Raw genomic sequence first — 16979 nt, forward strand, 5'->3', positions numbered from 1 at the left:
TGTGCGCCTAAGAGATGGGGAACTGATATCTAACAAGGATGAAAATTAAAGCCTTTGTATTTTATATGTGTGTTAGCTGGCAGAACAAAATGATGAAAGGACAGAAATAAGAGGGAGTAAAAGAAGTGATAATGAGAAACACATGCAAATGTGTTATTGCCAAAATTAGCCAGCTGAACTGATAACAGTGTATCAATAGATTAGCTAAATAAAATGAAGTACTCCCTAAAGTTACGTGATTTAGTAAATTGCAGTGCACCATAACCAGATGAAGCCAGTTGGCATGCCCACTATTGGTTAAGGCAAGGATGGCATCACTGATATAATAACTTCCTTTCATATCTGAAAAAAAATCCTGTATGATGCTGCTTCGAGAAATCTGCTTTTCCACTGTAGGGAAAAAAATATGTGCTTGCTAATGGAGTAACCTAGAAGAGAAGACATGTTCCCAAAGTAACAATACAATTTCTTAAATAATTGAGAAGTACTAAAATAAAAATAAAAATAAAAAAGTTCTGTAATACACCTTTTAAAAGTTTGTAAGAACCATGAGAGATTTATAAGGCAATTGAAATATGGGAGGGAGGAAAAAAAAAGAGAGAGAGAAGAGAAATCGAAGAAAATTGATTCCTGATTTTGTCTTGGGGTCCCATTCTTCTCTCTGCGGTTAGCTGTTTTTCTGTCTCATCTTGTTCCTTCAGTGAAAGCAACAAATCAGAAAGTTTTGGTCAGAAGAAATAGCAACAGAATATCAAAATCAGTTGAAATATATTAGATGTTAGGACAGTTTTGCAATGATGCACTGGCATTATCCTAGGAATATTGTGGGTTTTTTCCAAGGGCATCTGTGCATCCCCACTTAGGGGATCTGGCATGGAGCTGTGAACTTCTTATTGAAATGTTGCACAGTTACAAAATCAGGCCTAAAAAGCTGAGGTTCCTGAGATGGCTTTGATTTAACCTTTCTGCGTGTGTAATACAGATAGCAGAAACCTGTAACTCTGCCATTTGTGAAATGACAGACCTGCTTGTTTCTGACTCTTCTCTTGTTTTCCATCCCTTATATATCTCACCCCATACTTTCTCTGCTTCCTGTCCATTCCTGTGGATGTTCTCCTAGCTGCCGTGCCATTTTGCTGTATCTCTGTATTCTGTTCTCTTGCTTCTATTCATGTGCACTCTTTTTTATCTCTCCACGCTGTTCTGTTATTTGCTGCCTTCTCTTGCCCTTAGTTTTTGATTCTTATGACATCTCTGTGCCTCTTTTTCACTCCTATGCTTTCTAGTCAGGCTTCATCTTCCTCCTCTTTGTCTGAGATCAGCAAGGGAAGCATAGAGAAAAGATCTTTTTGACCTCAGTTTCTGTGCCTGGGACTCCCCTGATCACAAGAGATGCGAAGAGCAATTTAGAGGTAAGTCCTGGCTGAGTTCTGTATCCCCAGATTGGGATATGCAGAGTAAACCAAATGTTACGATATTTTTCTCTTGCAGTTGTCTAATAGGTGTATGTGTGAGCTATGGTTCTTTCTCATGGAAGATTTTTAGCTTCTCCTTCTCTGAAATGCATGATTTGTTCTAGCTTTGGGTAGATCACCAACATTAAACATCTCGGTTGTTCACCCGACAGGAGAGGGATTGGGACAGACTGCCCTTTGGTGGCTCTGTGAAGGTCCACATAGCCCATCCCTGCTGAAAAAGATATGGTGTCCCCTTGAAGGGGGAAAATTTAAGCTTCTGTTCCCTTTCACGCTTAGGCTCATAGGCTCTTAGGGCTTGTTTTTTTTCTGAAATAAACTGGTAAGCGATAAATCATCTGCATCTTTTTTCTTTCCTTTTTTTTTTTAAGCTAGCTGACAGTTGATTTCCTTCCTCTTTCTCTTTGAAGATCTGAACTCTTCTTTTGTAGTTGTTTGTTGAACTGTTGGCCCAAGGTCTAGTAGAGTTCTCAAACCTTTGCAGCTCTGTGGTTACAGAACATATAAGATCTCAGGAACTGCAAACTTGTGCCAGAAAGTAAACAGCTATAACAGCAGTACAAAGAGCAGGGTTTTCTTTATTCTTTTGCACACAGATTGGTGATTGCCAAATATCCGCATCAGGTTTGGGGCCTGAATTGCTTGATCTTGTGCTTGAGATTTCAAACAAAAATTGTTTGTGGTTAACATAGTGCGAAACATGCATGTGTCTCCAGTTGTTCTCTTCACTAACCTTTTCACGGTGCTTCGAGCTTCCTCTTTGGTCCTCACAAGTTACATAAAGAGTTTTCAGTGAGTGTGAATTCCTCAAGCACAGAGAAATAGGAGGCAGAGAAATCAAGCTAGACTGGCCTTGCTCTCAGTGGCAATCTTGCCTTGCTATTGTCTTTCAGAAACCATTTGTTTGACCGTATTTGTCTTTAGTGGTTGGGAAAACCAGCCCTGGGGTTGCTTTAGTTGGCAAAGGTACCAAAGGTATCAGTAGAGAACATGTTGTGCATTATGTATGCATGGTGCCTTTTTATTGGCTATTACAAATCAAAGAAGGTTTGTATGAATTTTGTTACATGCTTCTGACTATCCCAGTCCAAATTAATATATAAGGACTTTATATAAGCAAACACAAGATGTGTTGAAAGAATATTAGTAAGGTTACAAAGTCAGCACCTCAAAAGTTAGGAAATGTTTGGATACAAGTAGCTTGTCCATCTTAACGCATCTGTAGAAAAGAAAGGACTTTAAGATGCCCATGTATAAGCCTGTAGCCTACCATTGCAGTTGTGCTAAGGTACCCTGCAAGGCCTTCAGCTTCCTTGTTGGTACATATACAGACATTGGGCTACCAGCTCCTGTCCTCTCTTTGAAGAGGGTATGTCAATCACAAAGAAGAATAACGTATTTCCTGCAAAAGGGTGCCAGGCAAATTGAAGTGTTCTCCTGTAGCGCATAGGTTGTGTAGATGCTGTGGCAGATGTCAGCCCTGTGTCTTCTCCTCTGTTGTTTCAGATGGCAATAAGGATCTCTGTTTAGGCAACCGAATGCCACCCTTCATATCCATTTACTATCCTGAGTTTAAACACTAGGTCATATGTAGCCACATGTGGTGAGACACCTGAGCTTAGGTGTCTTAATCTTAGTTGATTCTTGCCCATAATGTCAAATGACCCAATCCTGTACCTTTACTTTTGTCAGGAGGACTTGATTCTGTTTAATTTTTTGGAGGGGGGCAATAGTGAACACTCTTCTGCCCATTCCCAACAAAGCTGTCTTGCTCCCATCCTATGCTTCAGGATGTACTGTCTCTACCTCATGACTGCTTCTTAATCCCACTTTCCATTCTGTGGATGTCTGAACTCAATTTCAATCCCCTTGCCCAGCAAGTATTAGATTCTGTCCTCTACCTCTCAATCCCTTGCTCCTTTTGAGATATTTCCAGACACCGTAGCTGCTTACTAGCTAGTCTGGCCAAATTCTCTCCCATACTCCCTCTCTTCTTTTGAGGATGTCAGTTACTCAGTCCCACTGCTGCCAGTGCTTGTCCAGTGTAAGTGGCAAAGTCCCTGTATAAAGTAACTGAATTTATATGAGTTTTTGTAAGGAGAACAAAAATGTTTGCCTGATGCAGTCTGCCCTGCCAAATCAAAACTTTTTGACCCAAACCAAGGAGGAGCTAGAAATCTCCCTCTAAAATTCACCAGAAAATTGTTTCTTATACAGAAATGACATATTTTCTGCAACATTTTTTAGAAATGGCTTTAATATTTTGGCTGAAGTTTTCCCAGCTAGTTCCTGTTTGGGGCAGACGCGGCTTTGGAAAATTTCTGCCCTTTCTCATTACAGTGTGGCAAGGCTTAAAGGCAACTTAAAACAGGTTGTTAAAATAGGAATTGCCAAATAGTATATTCAGATGCAATCCCTGTTTTGAGCATGTGGCTGTAGCTGAAGCCATATATCAAGTTTATGACTTTTCAACTAGTTTTGTAAGGTATTAGAGCCACTGACTTGCTGTGCAGCTTTCTGAATAGCTGACACAGGAACTGCCTTTTCATGATTTTTATAAACTGAAGAAGTTTAGTAGTGGGGTAAGATTGCTATGGACTGCTCTGTATTGTCCTGTTACCTCATTTCCTCAATCAAAAAAAAAAGATGAATTTGGCCTGAGAGCGTAGTTTAAGCAGCTGAATGTTTGCGGTTACATCTGGAGGAACAGGCTGATCTGGTGGTTGCTTAGAACAACAAATGGAGTGTCTTAGAAGGATCTGTGTGCAATGGCACTTGTTGCCAGTGAGCATATTGTTGTTGTGGGTGTGTATATGTGTGTGAGAGATGGAAACTTGAAGATACATCCCTGAAGTGCTGTGCTTGCTTTTTGTTCAGTGTGAATGACTCCAGTTCTTTCTAAGAGGTGCTCATCTGTCAGCATTGGTACTGGCCATCTCCAAAGGTTTCATGCTAGAAGGGTCTACAGAACATTATTACACCCTATACACAACGACACACAATAGTCCACAGCACATTTCACAGCTTCCAATAGCAAGGCTTAGACCTGTCATGAAAATCAAAAGCCACCACCATAATGTGCTACAGGAAAGGGACTGGAGTAATCAAGAGTTCTATCAGCTTTTTACTTTGAAATTTACTTTCCTGGCAGGAAGAATTTGTTAGATAGATTTCCCAGGTGGCCCTGGAAAAGGGACCACACATAAAAAGATGAAAAACAACCAAACAAAGCACTTTCACATTAGGGCAGGAAGGAACAAAGAAGAGGAAATCCCTTCTGTCCCAAACCCCTCCATTTGTTGTAACCTTGAGCGTGTGAATCACCTCTTCTTCTCCCAGTGATCCAATATTCAGTCCATGCAGGGACATAACGTTTGTCCTTTCCGTACATGAACCTCAAACTCTAGCACTAAGTTAGATAAACCTATTTTTGTAAAATTGAAGTGAGAAATGGATTCAAGAAGAAGGTTAGCAATGTAATAAATTAGTGAACGTGGCTAGTGTTCAGCTTTCCCTGGATGGCTCTGAATCACTTGTCTGGGCAAGATGTCGCTTGGACAACCACAGCTGAAATTATCACAGACAGATTAAGCAAAGGCTAAGAGATTTTGGGGGATACTGGCTGGGCTGGCTTTTGGCTGGGATGTAGTCTAGAGTCTGACACAATACCTGAATCATCATTGACTGGAGTACATGTTGGACTTGGACCTGGGGGAGGAAACTCCACTGTGGAAATGCACTGCTAATATCTCTGTGGTGGTAGGAAAAAAAAAGAGACCTTGACATTCCTGTAGACGGCCATATAGCATCGTACTGCACTCCTGCCTATGTTAGAAGGTGCCCTGGATCACTCTTTGGACAGGATGTCTGTTAGAACAAGTTTGTACAGAAGAAAGGGGAATAGTTATTATTCTTGCCTAAAAATAAGCACAATATTAAGCTTCATATTACATTTAAATATAGTCCCAGTCAGTGGTCACTTCCTTCCATGCCCTTGAAATCAGCATTTGAAATGGTGTTTTCCAGGCAGTTATAGGGGTTTAATTTTCTTTTCCCAGTTCCTTTCTGCTTCCCTTCCTCTTGCCCTAGAGAAAATAAACCAAAATAGCTCTGTATCTACTGATGCTTGAGATGTTGTCACTGTATTACACAAAAATCTGACTTCGCAGTCTAGCTTCCAAAAGCGATGAAAGATTATGTTGCAAAGATCAAGCTAGAGATATTTCTCTTACTCCTTTCACAGACATAGTGTCCACTGATAAAATTTCAGTGGAAGTCTGTACTGAGGGCCCTAAGAGAGGTAATCAGGCTCTAACACCAAGGAATGAATTCTGTAGAGAAAAACCTTGCATAAAAAAGCTTTAGCTGAGGTGGAAGACAGTTTATCACACATGCCTGTGTGCTGTCAGAGTTTCAGCAGGAGATCCCCAAGGACCTCCTGCAACTTGTTAAACATGGGTTTTTCAGGAGCATTAGACTGGAAGGTTGAAAGACTGGGAAATTTCTTTTCAAAAGCTGCTTTGCAATCAAGAAGAGAGGCAGTGGTCCTGGAGAAACAGGTATCTCCAGCTGTACGTAGATGGAAATGTTTATTCTGTTTCAGGACATTATAACTGGCATATTATGCCACACACAATGTTTTCACTTCAAGTGCTAGGAGGGGGCAATCGAGGAGTATTTTGTAGCTGTGATTCCTTCTTTTTTTTTCTTCCAAAATAGCTGACAACTTGTGCATTCTTGAAAAAAAATGCTGCTAATAATACATGCACATAGTAATTAACATATTCTAAAGTAAATAAAATTCTCTTTTCAGAATATGTTAATGAACTGTAGGGGAAGATTATGTTTGGCAGGAGCATTGCAGAGGTATCCAACAGCAAGGGCAAGGTTGAAAGACTTTCTGGAGTGGTTTGCATAGCCCTCAACCACACTCTGTTTGTTGATAAAGATCCAAAGGTGATGTTTGTCATACTTACTCCTAGTATCATGGCCAAATGGTCCCTCAGGTTCTTTGATGCTTCCTTATTTAATACCATGTTATTATCTTTATATCATAATCAAACTAAATGATACTTGTTACTGTATAATGTTCTGTTAAAAGGTGGTTTATCTGAATAGCATATAGTCTAAAGAAGCAGCAAAGAACAACCAGGAGGGGAGAAATGAGAGAGGTGAGGAAAAAGATCCTATATACAGAAAAGTTGTGAGAACAGCCATTAATGATTTTTCCTTTTCCTGGTAAATATAAATAAAGAAGAGTTGTGGTCATGCCTTCTTGTTCTAAATTGATACCCCTGCATTTTGCAAAAGTAGCTGCACAGCCTGGTGTGGAAAAGTGATTCTTGCTGATAAATCAGTGCAGTAAATAAGACCTGCCAGACTGAAGCACACATTTGCCCAGGGCCATACGGGGAGTCAACTTGGAGATTGGGGCTGGGACCCACATCCACCACCAGCTGCCTGGTCGTGTTGGAAAATGTGTATAGACTCATAAACACTAGAAAAGGAAGGAAAAGACATTTTATCAAACACATAAGAATGTGCTTCAAATTACTGAATGTTGCCCAAGAAACAAGATTTCAGTCTCCAGCTTTCAAAACAGATGATCTTGCTGTTTATGGGACTTGTTCCTGTTCAGAAGCTAATCTAGTGCTGACAGCCGGAGGGAAGCGGTTGGGCACTTGCAGGGTGATTTCTATAAGCTCGGCAAGCTTTTAGACATATGTTATCCAACACAGCACTGTAACATAGTGATTAAAACAGATGCAATATAACAAAGTGGTTATGAGTTATGGAAATGCCAGGAGGTTTTCAAGATGTAACTGGACAGGGTGCTCAATAATCTCTTCTAGGCTCCCCTTCCCACAAAAGGTTGGACCAGATGATCTTTCGAGGTCCCTTCCAACTTGGGCTATTCTATGACTTGGGGAATGTTGGATCAAATTGGTTAATCTTTTAAATTGATGTGACATAATTTAATATTCCGATTGCAGCCTTCAGTATTTTTGCAGCATAATTATAGTGGTTGTTTTTGTTAGTAGTGATGATAGATATGAAAGTGGGATATCTCTGCTAACTTCTGGTTTTCTTCAGGGCTGGTTCTTCAGCTGTACTGCTTGATTTCACTGAAGTGAGGTGCAGCTGGAAATTAATCTCAGATGTCTGCAACCTAACAATGTCAATGAAAATGTTCTTGGTGGGATTTTCACATCGGCACACCTTGTAATCACAAATGCTATCCTGCAAGAATTAAAATAAGTGCCAGGAATCTTCTATGAAGTAGGTTGACTGGGTTATGTCTGTAGATAATGAGAAGTAGCTGTTGAGTAGTAAATTGAAAATGGTGATGCCTGAAAGACAGAAGCCCTTGTAAGCAGAAAATGAAAGGGCCAGATGATTCGGTAATGTTAGTAGGTTATTTGCCAGTTCACATAAACTGGTAGAGATGTCCCCAATTTGGTGCAGTAAACAGTAAATGATAGATAAAGAATGAACAAGAATGTTGAAAGGGAATTTCAAAGGGAAAAGTCTCAACTAGGCAGCCAGGCTATGCAACCAGTGGATTGGAAATACTGCTGGTACCCTGCCAGCCTCTGGGCCCCTGCTAATTTGAAAGGTTTTAACGTTCGTGTTTTCTTCATTTTCACACATAGGCTTAGCTCCCCAAGAAAACACTGACAGTACAATTATTAATATCATGGTGTGTCCCTTCCTTAGGTAAGAGGATGGGATTTGAACTGGGAAAGGAATTTAGCAACATTTAGTGAATTGAGCCCTGCCAGTACAATAATGATGCATTGGGCCAGTTTGCTGAACAAACGTGGCAGGTTTGGGGCTTGTGGTGCTGCCCCTAGTTCAGACTGGGGTGTTTGGGGCATGTCTGGAAGCCCAGGTGTCTGTGGAAAAAGACTTCAATGTGAGGAATCAAAAAACTGATGCTTCGTTTGTGGGTTGTAGCTGCTGCTGCTATTTTATTTGTGAGTTTAGGCCAATATTGTGTCAAACGTACTAAGTTTAAAAAAAAAAAAAAAATTTTCTTCCAGTTCCATGAAAATGCTCAAAGTATGTTAAAAAACATAAAATTTAATTCTTCTTAAACAAACCTAGCCAAGATTTGATTGAGAAGAGAGACCCATTAGCCTTTGGGGCTGCTGGAGTTTACCTAAGCGGTGGCTGGGAATAAAACATGGATACCCTGTCAGCCTCAACCACAAAGCCATTTTTCATCACTTAAAATATAGATGTAACAGGGAGTATGGGCCATGGGAGGTGGGAAGACCTAAAAATATTCACATGCAACACTAGCTTTTATATATGTATCTGTAGCTATATATATAGTGTATATTTTCAGATAGATATATTTATTCACACACATTATTACTCCTGTTGATCAGGATCGGGGTATGAATAAGACGAATCCAGTGACAGATTACACCCTTTTCTTTGTAGGGTGTAAAGTTTACAGCCTTTAAAAGACTTCCCCTTTTAAATTATTTCATGAACCTTTTAAGTGAAAAATACCCTTCTTTTATGTATGCCTTAGTGACTGCTTTGTGTGTCTTACCTTTAAAAAGAAAACCAAACCAAACAAAAAACCAAACCAAACCAAAACCAGAATACTAAAGAAACAGGCATAAGCTTTTCTTCTGCAATGATCATTTATACTTGTATTTGATTTTTTAAATTTTGTTGGTTGTTTATTTGTTGGGTTCTGTAAAATCAAATTGCGTTCACTTTTCTTTAGGCAACTTTTGTTTCTAGGATGTATTTAAAGTGCTCTTGCCTGTGGTCAGAGACTTTGAGAGCATGGTTTTCTTTCCGGTGGGGGTAGATTATTTTAAATTATTATTGACATGGCAAAATTAGGAAGTAAAACCTAAACTCTGTGTGTGCTCTTATTTGGGTTTTTTTTTTGTTTTATTTTTTGTAACTAAGTCCCTGTGGTGGAAATCAAACATTTAATCTTAAAATAACTGCACTCTCACCGGGTGCATCCTATATACAGAATTGCTATTTGCAAGCTTCTGCCTGTTAAATAAGCACTGAACTTTTATCATAAATGACATCTATTTCAGACCTCATTACCACATGGCTTCCTTCCACTCTGCTAGCGGATGCCACAATAAAACAGTGGGGCTTTGCCTCCAAGCATCTTGCATCCTTTTGGGGAGGGAACGTGGCTCTGATGAGAGGTCCTTGAGCTCCAGCATCAGCAGAAGGAGTCGAGTGCCCCAAGCACCAGCCCTTTCCTTCATGGCTGCTCTGCCAACAGCCCCAGCCCATGCCGGAGCATCCTTCCCTGAGAGCTGGGCAACCCGCAGGTGTTGTGGCAGCAGATGAAACAGCCTGGCTGTCACGTAAATGGTCCATCTGTATTCCAAAAATCCCTGCAATCATCTGTAGTTACAGTCCAAAAGTCTGACTGCTCTTTTCGATAGGAACTGGCATAATACTGTGGATGTAACTATTCCTAAAGTGTTCATGCCAGTCTACAAATGTCCATGTTGCTTGTACCCATTACATTCAGCCCCCAACCACTGCATGTCTCTAAATGGAAATGAGTGGGTAAACTGGTTTACTTTATTTTCATTAAGCTGACAAATATGTTTGCTGCATTCTTTATGGTGAATTTGTGACTCTGTGTCAGGTTTCTGCATTGCAATATACTTATTTAAAGGTATTTATTTTTCTGGCAGTGCTGACCTACTTTAAATGCTGCAGGGTGCTGTTACCTCCATTTTTTTCAGCAGCTGGTTGATACCAGCAGAGATCTTTGTACTTCAGCTTCTAAACCTCTGATGACATTTTAACTGCTCATTACTGTATGTAGGCAGCCACTTTATCCTTTTGTAGGTGGGCTCTTGCTTCAATTCAGAGTTAATGGTTACTATTTATTGCATAGTTTAAGCCTGCGTGCAGCAAAGTTGCTACGTGCTCGTAGTGCCTTAGAAAACCCAGAATCCCCAACGTGAAGAACATACTGTCCCTAGCCAGGCCGTGCAAAGGTGTGAGTACGTGGGTAATTTACCTGTACCCTGGAGTCACGGGGACAACTTAGATGAAATAACATCCAGCGTGACTAAGTCCTAAGATGGGTGACAAATAGCCATGAGGTTCAAAGAAAATAAAACATGCTGTGCAGCGTGCAAGAGCATCTTAATTCCTGGATAGTTGTGCTGTGATGTTATTGTAGTGCGATGTTTTCTTTTGGGTAAATAATTAGTGCTCTCCAGAGAGCTGCAGAAGTGCTGTAGCATTATATGTACTCAGCCACAAACTCTAAGCCAGACTTAAAATACTATAGACAGTTCAGGTGTGACTGGTTTTATGTGGAGCTAATCACCATCACCTTTTTCTCCTTGCTGCCTCATTGTTCCACCCCATTCCCCTGGCTTTTTTGGCACTGACTCCCCCATCCTCGTTGCAGCTGCAGCCCCCAAGAGCAGTGCACATTGCTGAGTGGGGGAGCACGAAGCAGCCCGAAAGCGCAGGGATCAAGGAGGCAGCAGCAAAGCTGAGGCATCTCTGTTCATGCTGCTGTTGCCATGTCCTCATGAATTGCTGGTCCTTAGAGGTCCCTCTCTGGGACCAGTGAAGCTGAAAAGTCATATTGCAGAATACACGTTTCATGGGTCCCAATAAAGAGTCTTGGGTATGCACACAGATATACAAGGATTTTTTTGCTGAAGCCCATGGTTGGAGCTCTTACTCTTAACCCACTGGTTCCTACGCCCATGTGGTTTTCTCCCATTTCCAGATGCTGCAGTATGATCCTTCCTCTGTTGTCTTGTGGGACTATTTCTGTTCCACAAAGGGTGTTTCTCAGCCAAACCCATAAGCGGTACACTAGAAGCAGGATAAGACCCATCTCCTTTCTTTCAGGACTTTTAAAATTCAGTGCCTTTGTTAGAGAGGGAAAGCGCTGGGCGCTCTGAGCTGGCCCACAGGGTGTAATTCAGGTCACTGATCACTACCCTTGAGTTTTGCACAATTCTGATTCAAAGCCTCCCGGAGCATTGCTGATACCAGTGTTGCAGTCCCTCTGAATGCCTTGGGCAAGGCTGAATGAGGGACTGCCAAGTTACCACCAAGTCTCTGATATTAATTTTGCTCTCCGATTTATTCATCCTCGGACATCAGGACATCTCTGAGGGACTTTACCTCCACCATAGAGGATTACAGTCCAAAGTGTCAGTCCTTCGCTCTGTGAGTTATTGAACACCATGTCCTAGCCCAACGCTCATAATTCTCCCCCGTCACTCGGAGACCTCTGCTGATCCCAGACACAGCACAGCTCTGCACTGGCACTTCTCCAGGAGTGCCTCCAGCCTCCTCCTCCCAACCATGATATAGGAAAGAGGCTACATCCCTCCATCTGCGTAGCTCTAGACAGGGGGACAAGGTGGGAAAGGCAGTGGGAAGGGTCAGTGCGGAGTGGGGCACAAGGCTGCTATTGTGCAGCCTTCAATACTGTCATTGTATGAACACCTAATCATTTCAATATCACTTGCATTTGGGTATATATGTAAATACAGAGAAACACCCACCCCCTCTGCTTTAGTCCTGCTGAAGAACTGGATGTATTAATTCAAGCATACAGATGTCTTGCTTTTGGTACCCGAGCTGGCCGAGGCATCTCTGGCGCAGTGTGATCCACCTTCATTGCAGAGGCTTGCAGGGTGCTCCCTCCCCTGGGAGAGATGGGTTTGGTGTTTCTCACATGGTTGCTCTCCTTCTGGCTCGTCAGCAGTGAGTCAGGAATCCCAGCTATTCGGTTCATTGCTTGGTAGATCATGCTGAAAAATTGCAAAGAAAAAACTGTGATTCTTTGAGATGATAAAGGAATAAACTGTGGATTTTGTTTTTCATGGGATATTTTTCTCTGCTCCCCTCTCTTTCCATTTTGTACTATCTCCGCCACCCTGATTGCCAATTTTGCCTGATTTGGGGGGATGCACACCACAGTTCATCCCTAACTCCTGTTCTTGGGTCTTAATGCTTTTTTTTCTTATACACCCTTTTCCAACCCTTGCAGATCACAGCTGCCCTTTGCCAAACATCAACTCTTGAGAGACAACTTTGGGTGTCCTACTAAGAGCTGGTGTAGTTTATGGTGCAGTTCAGGAATTTTCTCTCCCCGTTTCATCTTTCCCTTGGTCTCTGCTGGTGTCCCAACTGCTGCTGTGGCTTTTCCTGCCCTTCAAGGAGTTGCTTCTCTCACCTGAGCATCCCCCAAGTGCGTTGGCTTCTTGGCTGCAGGCTGCTGTGGTGCACATCTGTATTGCATGTCGCTTTTGGTTGCTGCTGCCTGCACTCAGTAGGAGCGGGGATAGGGCAACCCTGAATATGATGACTGCATTCCTTGTAAAAATATGAAAAATCTTTCTTAATTATGCACTGAACAAAAGCCCTGCCCTGCCATGCAGAGCTCTGGCTCAGCATGTGCTTCAGTAATAGCTATATGCTGCCGTGTTTCTGAGTGGTATCTTCACAGACAGTAGCTCCATTGATTTCAAGGGACTGTTTGCCTAGTAAGAACAAGGAAACTATAATGAAAGCAGGCCCTATGAACTCATCTAATTTATGTAGTACTTATAAAACCACCCGATCTTTGTGGAAAATTACAGAATATAAATAATACCAACCAATAGCCAGGCAGTTTCACTATCCTCTGGGAAATTGTAGAAGATTGCTGTACTGCCAGTTTGAAATTTATGATACTTCAGGCTTGTACTTGGACCAAAAAGATGAAATAGAGTTGGTGTTTTGGAACAGCTCAAGGGAATTGTGCAGGAATTGTGTTCAACCAAATGACGCTGATTGAGGGGCTGGCTCTGAATTTTTGCAAACCAGAACTGTTAAACTCTTCAAATGGAAAAACAAGGTACAGCTGGTACAACACTGACTCTGTTTCAGTTGAGCAAGTAATTTTGTAGCTTTATACTGGTGAAAATATGGTAGTTATGAATCTGCTTTCCTCCTGGTTTGATCTTTGGGCCGTAAATGAATGTTTGATTCACTGTCAGAGGCACAAGTGGGTTTTGCTGATTTTTCTCTCCCAGCGTTACTGCCTGGTAAAGTGTGAAAATCATATGGTCAGTCCAAATATGTGAGTGATCTAGAAGTGGCCCCAAATTAAATCTTTTTTAAAGACCTGTAGTTATATAATGAATAATAACTGCTGAGCTTGAAATGCAAAGACTTAAAAATCTGAAAAAAAGAAATTTTAAATCTGAAAAGTTTATTTGTATGGGATGTAGATTATATAAAGCATTTTGTGGAGGCTTATACATTGTTCTTAATATATAAAGAAACAGTTGGAATTTTGGATCCCTATTCATAGAGACTCCTAGAACTTGTCAATAAGGTACAGTTGAAAACATAATTTAATGACTTTATTTGGGTGATTTCTCATGTTGCACCATCTTGTGCAAGATGTTGTACACTAACTCACCACTGCTTTTTGTCACCAAGGCTGCTGCATTTGAGTCCTGAGCCTTGGCATCTCTGATCAGAGCACATGCACTTGAAATCCCAATTTGAAACCAGGTATTTATTCAGAAATAAAGTTGTTTTTTCTCAGATCTTCACTAGCTGCTTAGCCAGCCACATCTGAGCACAGGTATTTGAACTGGGACTATTTCAGTCATAAGAGAGGTTTTAATTAATTAATAAAGAATACATCACTATTTACAGAAATGTGATTTTGACACCTCAGGCCTGTAGATTCAAGAATAGCTTGGGCTTCTTTGGCAGGACCCATCAACTTAAATGTGAGTAGTCATTAAATAATGGTAAGAAATGATAACAATAAAACCCCTCTGCCTATTTTTCATCCCAGAAGGATGAAAGAAAACGGCACATTATTCAGTGTTTTTCGTGGATGTCAGAAACTGGACAGAACCCAAAACCTAGTTCAGCAAATATTTATGAAACGGTATCTAAACCATTAACTGTTCTGCTTATCTGAGATGTAGTTGTGCAATCTGTTTCTCCTGCTTCATGCTCCTTATCCAAAGGTGGGGGAGGAAAAGGCATGTTTTTGAGGTAGAATTTGTGCCAAATCAGACTTTGAGACCAGAACTGGTTTTGCAGATTAATTTAAAAAAAAACCCAGCTTAATAGGTCTGGGTGATTCTTGAAATTGGCTACATCAAACTGAGCCCTGTGAGTGATTTGAAAGGGATGATTTAGGGATATGGGACATTTTCCTGGCTGTTAATACCCCTTTTATTTGATCTGATCTCTAATCGGAATAATCCTTTTAAGTTAGCTATACAGGGAAGCATTTGAGCTGAACCTTGCTTTGCAGTCTGGCTTGTAGGAGAACCTCTTTTATTCCAAGACGAATGCAGTCTTCCCTTTTGCCCTCTCTAGGTCAGCCACAGATGCGTTCCTTTCTCCTACAGCTCAAGTGGGAGAGACACAAATGTGTTTTGCTTCCTCCAGCTGGTTGACTGGTTTCTCTGGTACCCCTGAAACAGAATTTAAGAGGAAGCTTGTTTATTTTCTTAAACTATTTGTATATTCTGCATGTGTAAAATATTCATTTAGCTGGGGAAAAACCTTCTGAACGCTAAATATTTGTTCATTTCTCTGTTAAAAAGGGCTGCCACTGAGCTTGTCTTAAAATAGTTCGAGTAATAGCTGCCATTTGCAAGTGAACAGTATGTACCATTTTCAGCTTTTTTGCTCCAAAGGGACTTGTTTTATCAGATGCACTTAGCACGCCGAGGGAAGGGAGGGCAGCGGCCTTTTCCTAGCATGTGCTCTCTGCCTGGCACACGAGGGTCATCAGCTGGACCTCACCTCTGTTGCTACTGAAGAAAAACTGCCTGACTTCAGTGACATTTATTATTTGATTTATACAGAATTAAGGGCGGTGTTGGTTTCACCCAGTTGCAAAGGGGTGCAGGATCCTGTGACGAATAGGATAAATAAATTGAGAGTGATGCATAAGCCAAGCCCACCTCACTGTAATGATTTAGTGACTAGTAGCCATTAATTAAAGCAAACCCTCCGTGTTAAAGAGTATTTCAATATATCATCACAAATGTTATTTTGAAATGGCCAAGAAAGGATTGGCAATGCTTCATGGCTCAGGATCTGGCCACCTGTTTCTCCAGAGAGGTGTCAGTTCATTGCACGAGTATTTTGATGCCTTTTGTTAAAATATTGGAAGCCGCGGAGATGATCTTTCTGCCTTTTGCCTCCATGTTATCTTTGTTCTATCAGAGGTGACCTCATCTGTGGCAGCTTTCGATAGCATCTTGGCCAAGGATATGGCCCCATGGTCTGGGGGGGTGATTTCTTTGCCAGTAAAGGACACTGCGAGATTGCTTGGTGGAGTAATCAGAGCTGAACGTGATTATAAAGAGGGATTTGTCAAATAATCCTTCATGAAGAAGAAAACTCAGATCCCCACTGTCCCTCAGCTCCTACTGGGAGAGTTTGCATTGCTCTGCTAGCACTTGCTCACATGATACCCTTTCAAATTCTCTGCTATTATCTTTACTTTTAACAGTAATGTTACACTTTGCGCTCGGACACTGTGTTTTCCCAGTGAGTTCTTTATAATAAATTACAAAGTCAATTAAGTCTTCCTCTGTTCATGCTGCAGATGGGAGAACTTAAGCCTGGAGAAAGAATGTCACTTTTGTACAGCTACAAAGTGGACTTGTGGTTAAGTGAGGAATAAGGCTGTTATGGTGCAGCAGATACTCCAGGAGTTGAAAATGCATCTGCTGCTCTGTGCTGCCTTCCCCCAAGTATTAGATACTGATGCAGATGCAGCCTCAGTTATCTGAAACTTCTGCTATTGAAAACAGGATCCCTTTTTCTTCTGATCCCATTAAAAACGTCTGCCGTTATTTGAACTCTCCAACTTCCCTGGTGTACCCGCGACATTTAGCTAATGCACCCAATACGGCGCTTAATTACCTGCTTGTACCGTCCGTGTGCGTCGCTGGCCCCCGTCAGAGTTAATGTGGCAGGTTGCTGCAGTCACGTAATCGAATCCTGCGATGCCTAAAGCATTTTTGGCAGGGAGCCTGCAGCGAGGGAGAAAACCGTCGCCTGCCTTCTCCTGAGTTACCTACAGCTCCTGCCGTCCTCTCGCAGTGCCGCGATGGGAAGGAGGAACACACCCAGCCCTGGTCCCCATCTGTTGCAGCATCAGCTTCAGTAGCGGAGCCTGAGATGTTTAAATGCGCTTGCCTTTAGGGAAAAGCTTTGAATGCAGTTCTTCAATGGACGTTTCCAGCCAGACTGCAGGATTTTTCAGAGCTGTAAGTCAGAATGGGGCTCGATTGTCTGTGGGTTTCTTTGCATTTGATTTTTTTTTTTTAATTTATTTATCTTAGCAGGGGGAATAGGTTTTGCATTCATTTAGGTGGATGCCTGAGTGCACTGCAGAACTCTGCCGAGAGGCAGGCATTCTTCAGGCTGTGTAAGAAATGCATGTTTCTCGGGTATTTTGGGGTTTTTTTCATCGTGTTTTGTCTC

General features: G+C 41.5%; 1 protein-coding gene across 4 annotated transcripts in view; it reads left to right on the forward strand.

Annotated features, from left to right (window-relative positions):
- Positions 1-16979, forward strand: part of PRKAG2 (protein kinase AMP-activated non-catalytic subunit gamma 2) — a 226489-nt gene that overhangs the window by 38223 nt on the left and 171287 nt on the right. The window contains exon 1 of one of the 4 annotated variants that reach the window (XM_052807217.1): positions 16602-16762. The exons of the other annotated variants lie outside the window; for them this stretch is intronic. Coding sequence (XP_052663177.1) covers positions 16682-16762 — 81 coding nt within the window. The 5' untranslated portion in view covers positions 16602-16681. Of the gene's footprint in view, positions 1-16601; positions 16763-16979 lie in introns of those variants that run through there. 4 annotated transcript variants of the gene reach the window in all.

Source organism: Harpia harpyja, chromosome 1, assembly GCF_026419915.1.
Source record: "Harpia harpyja isolate bHarHar1 chromosome 1, bHarHar1 primary haplotype, whole genome shotgun sequence".
NCBI lineage: Eukaryota > Metazoa > Chordata > Aves > Accipitriformes > Accipitridae > Harpia > Harpia harpyja.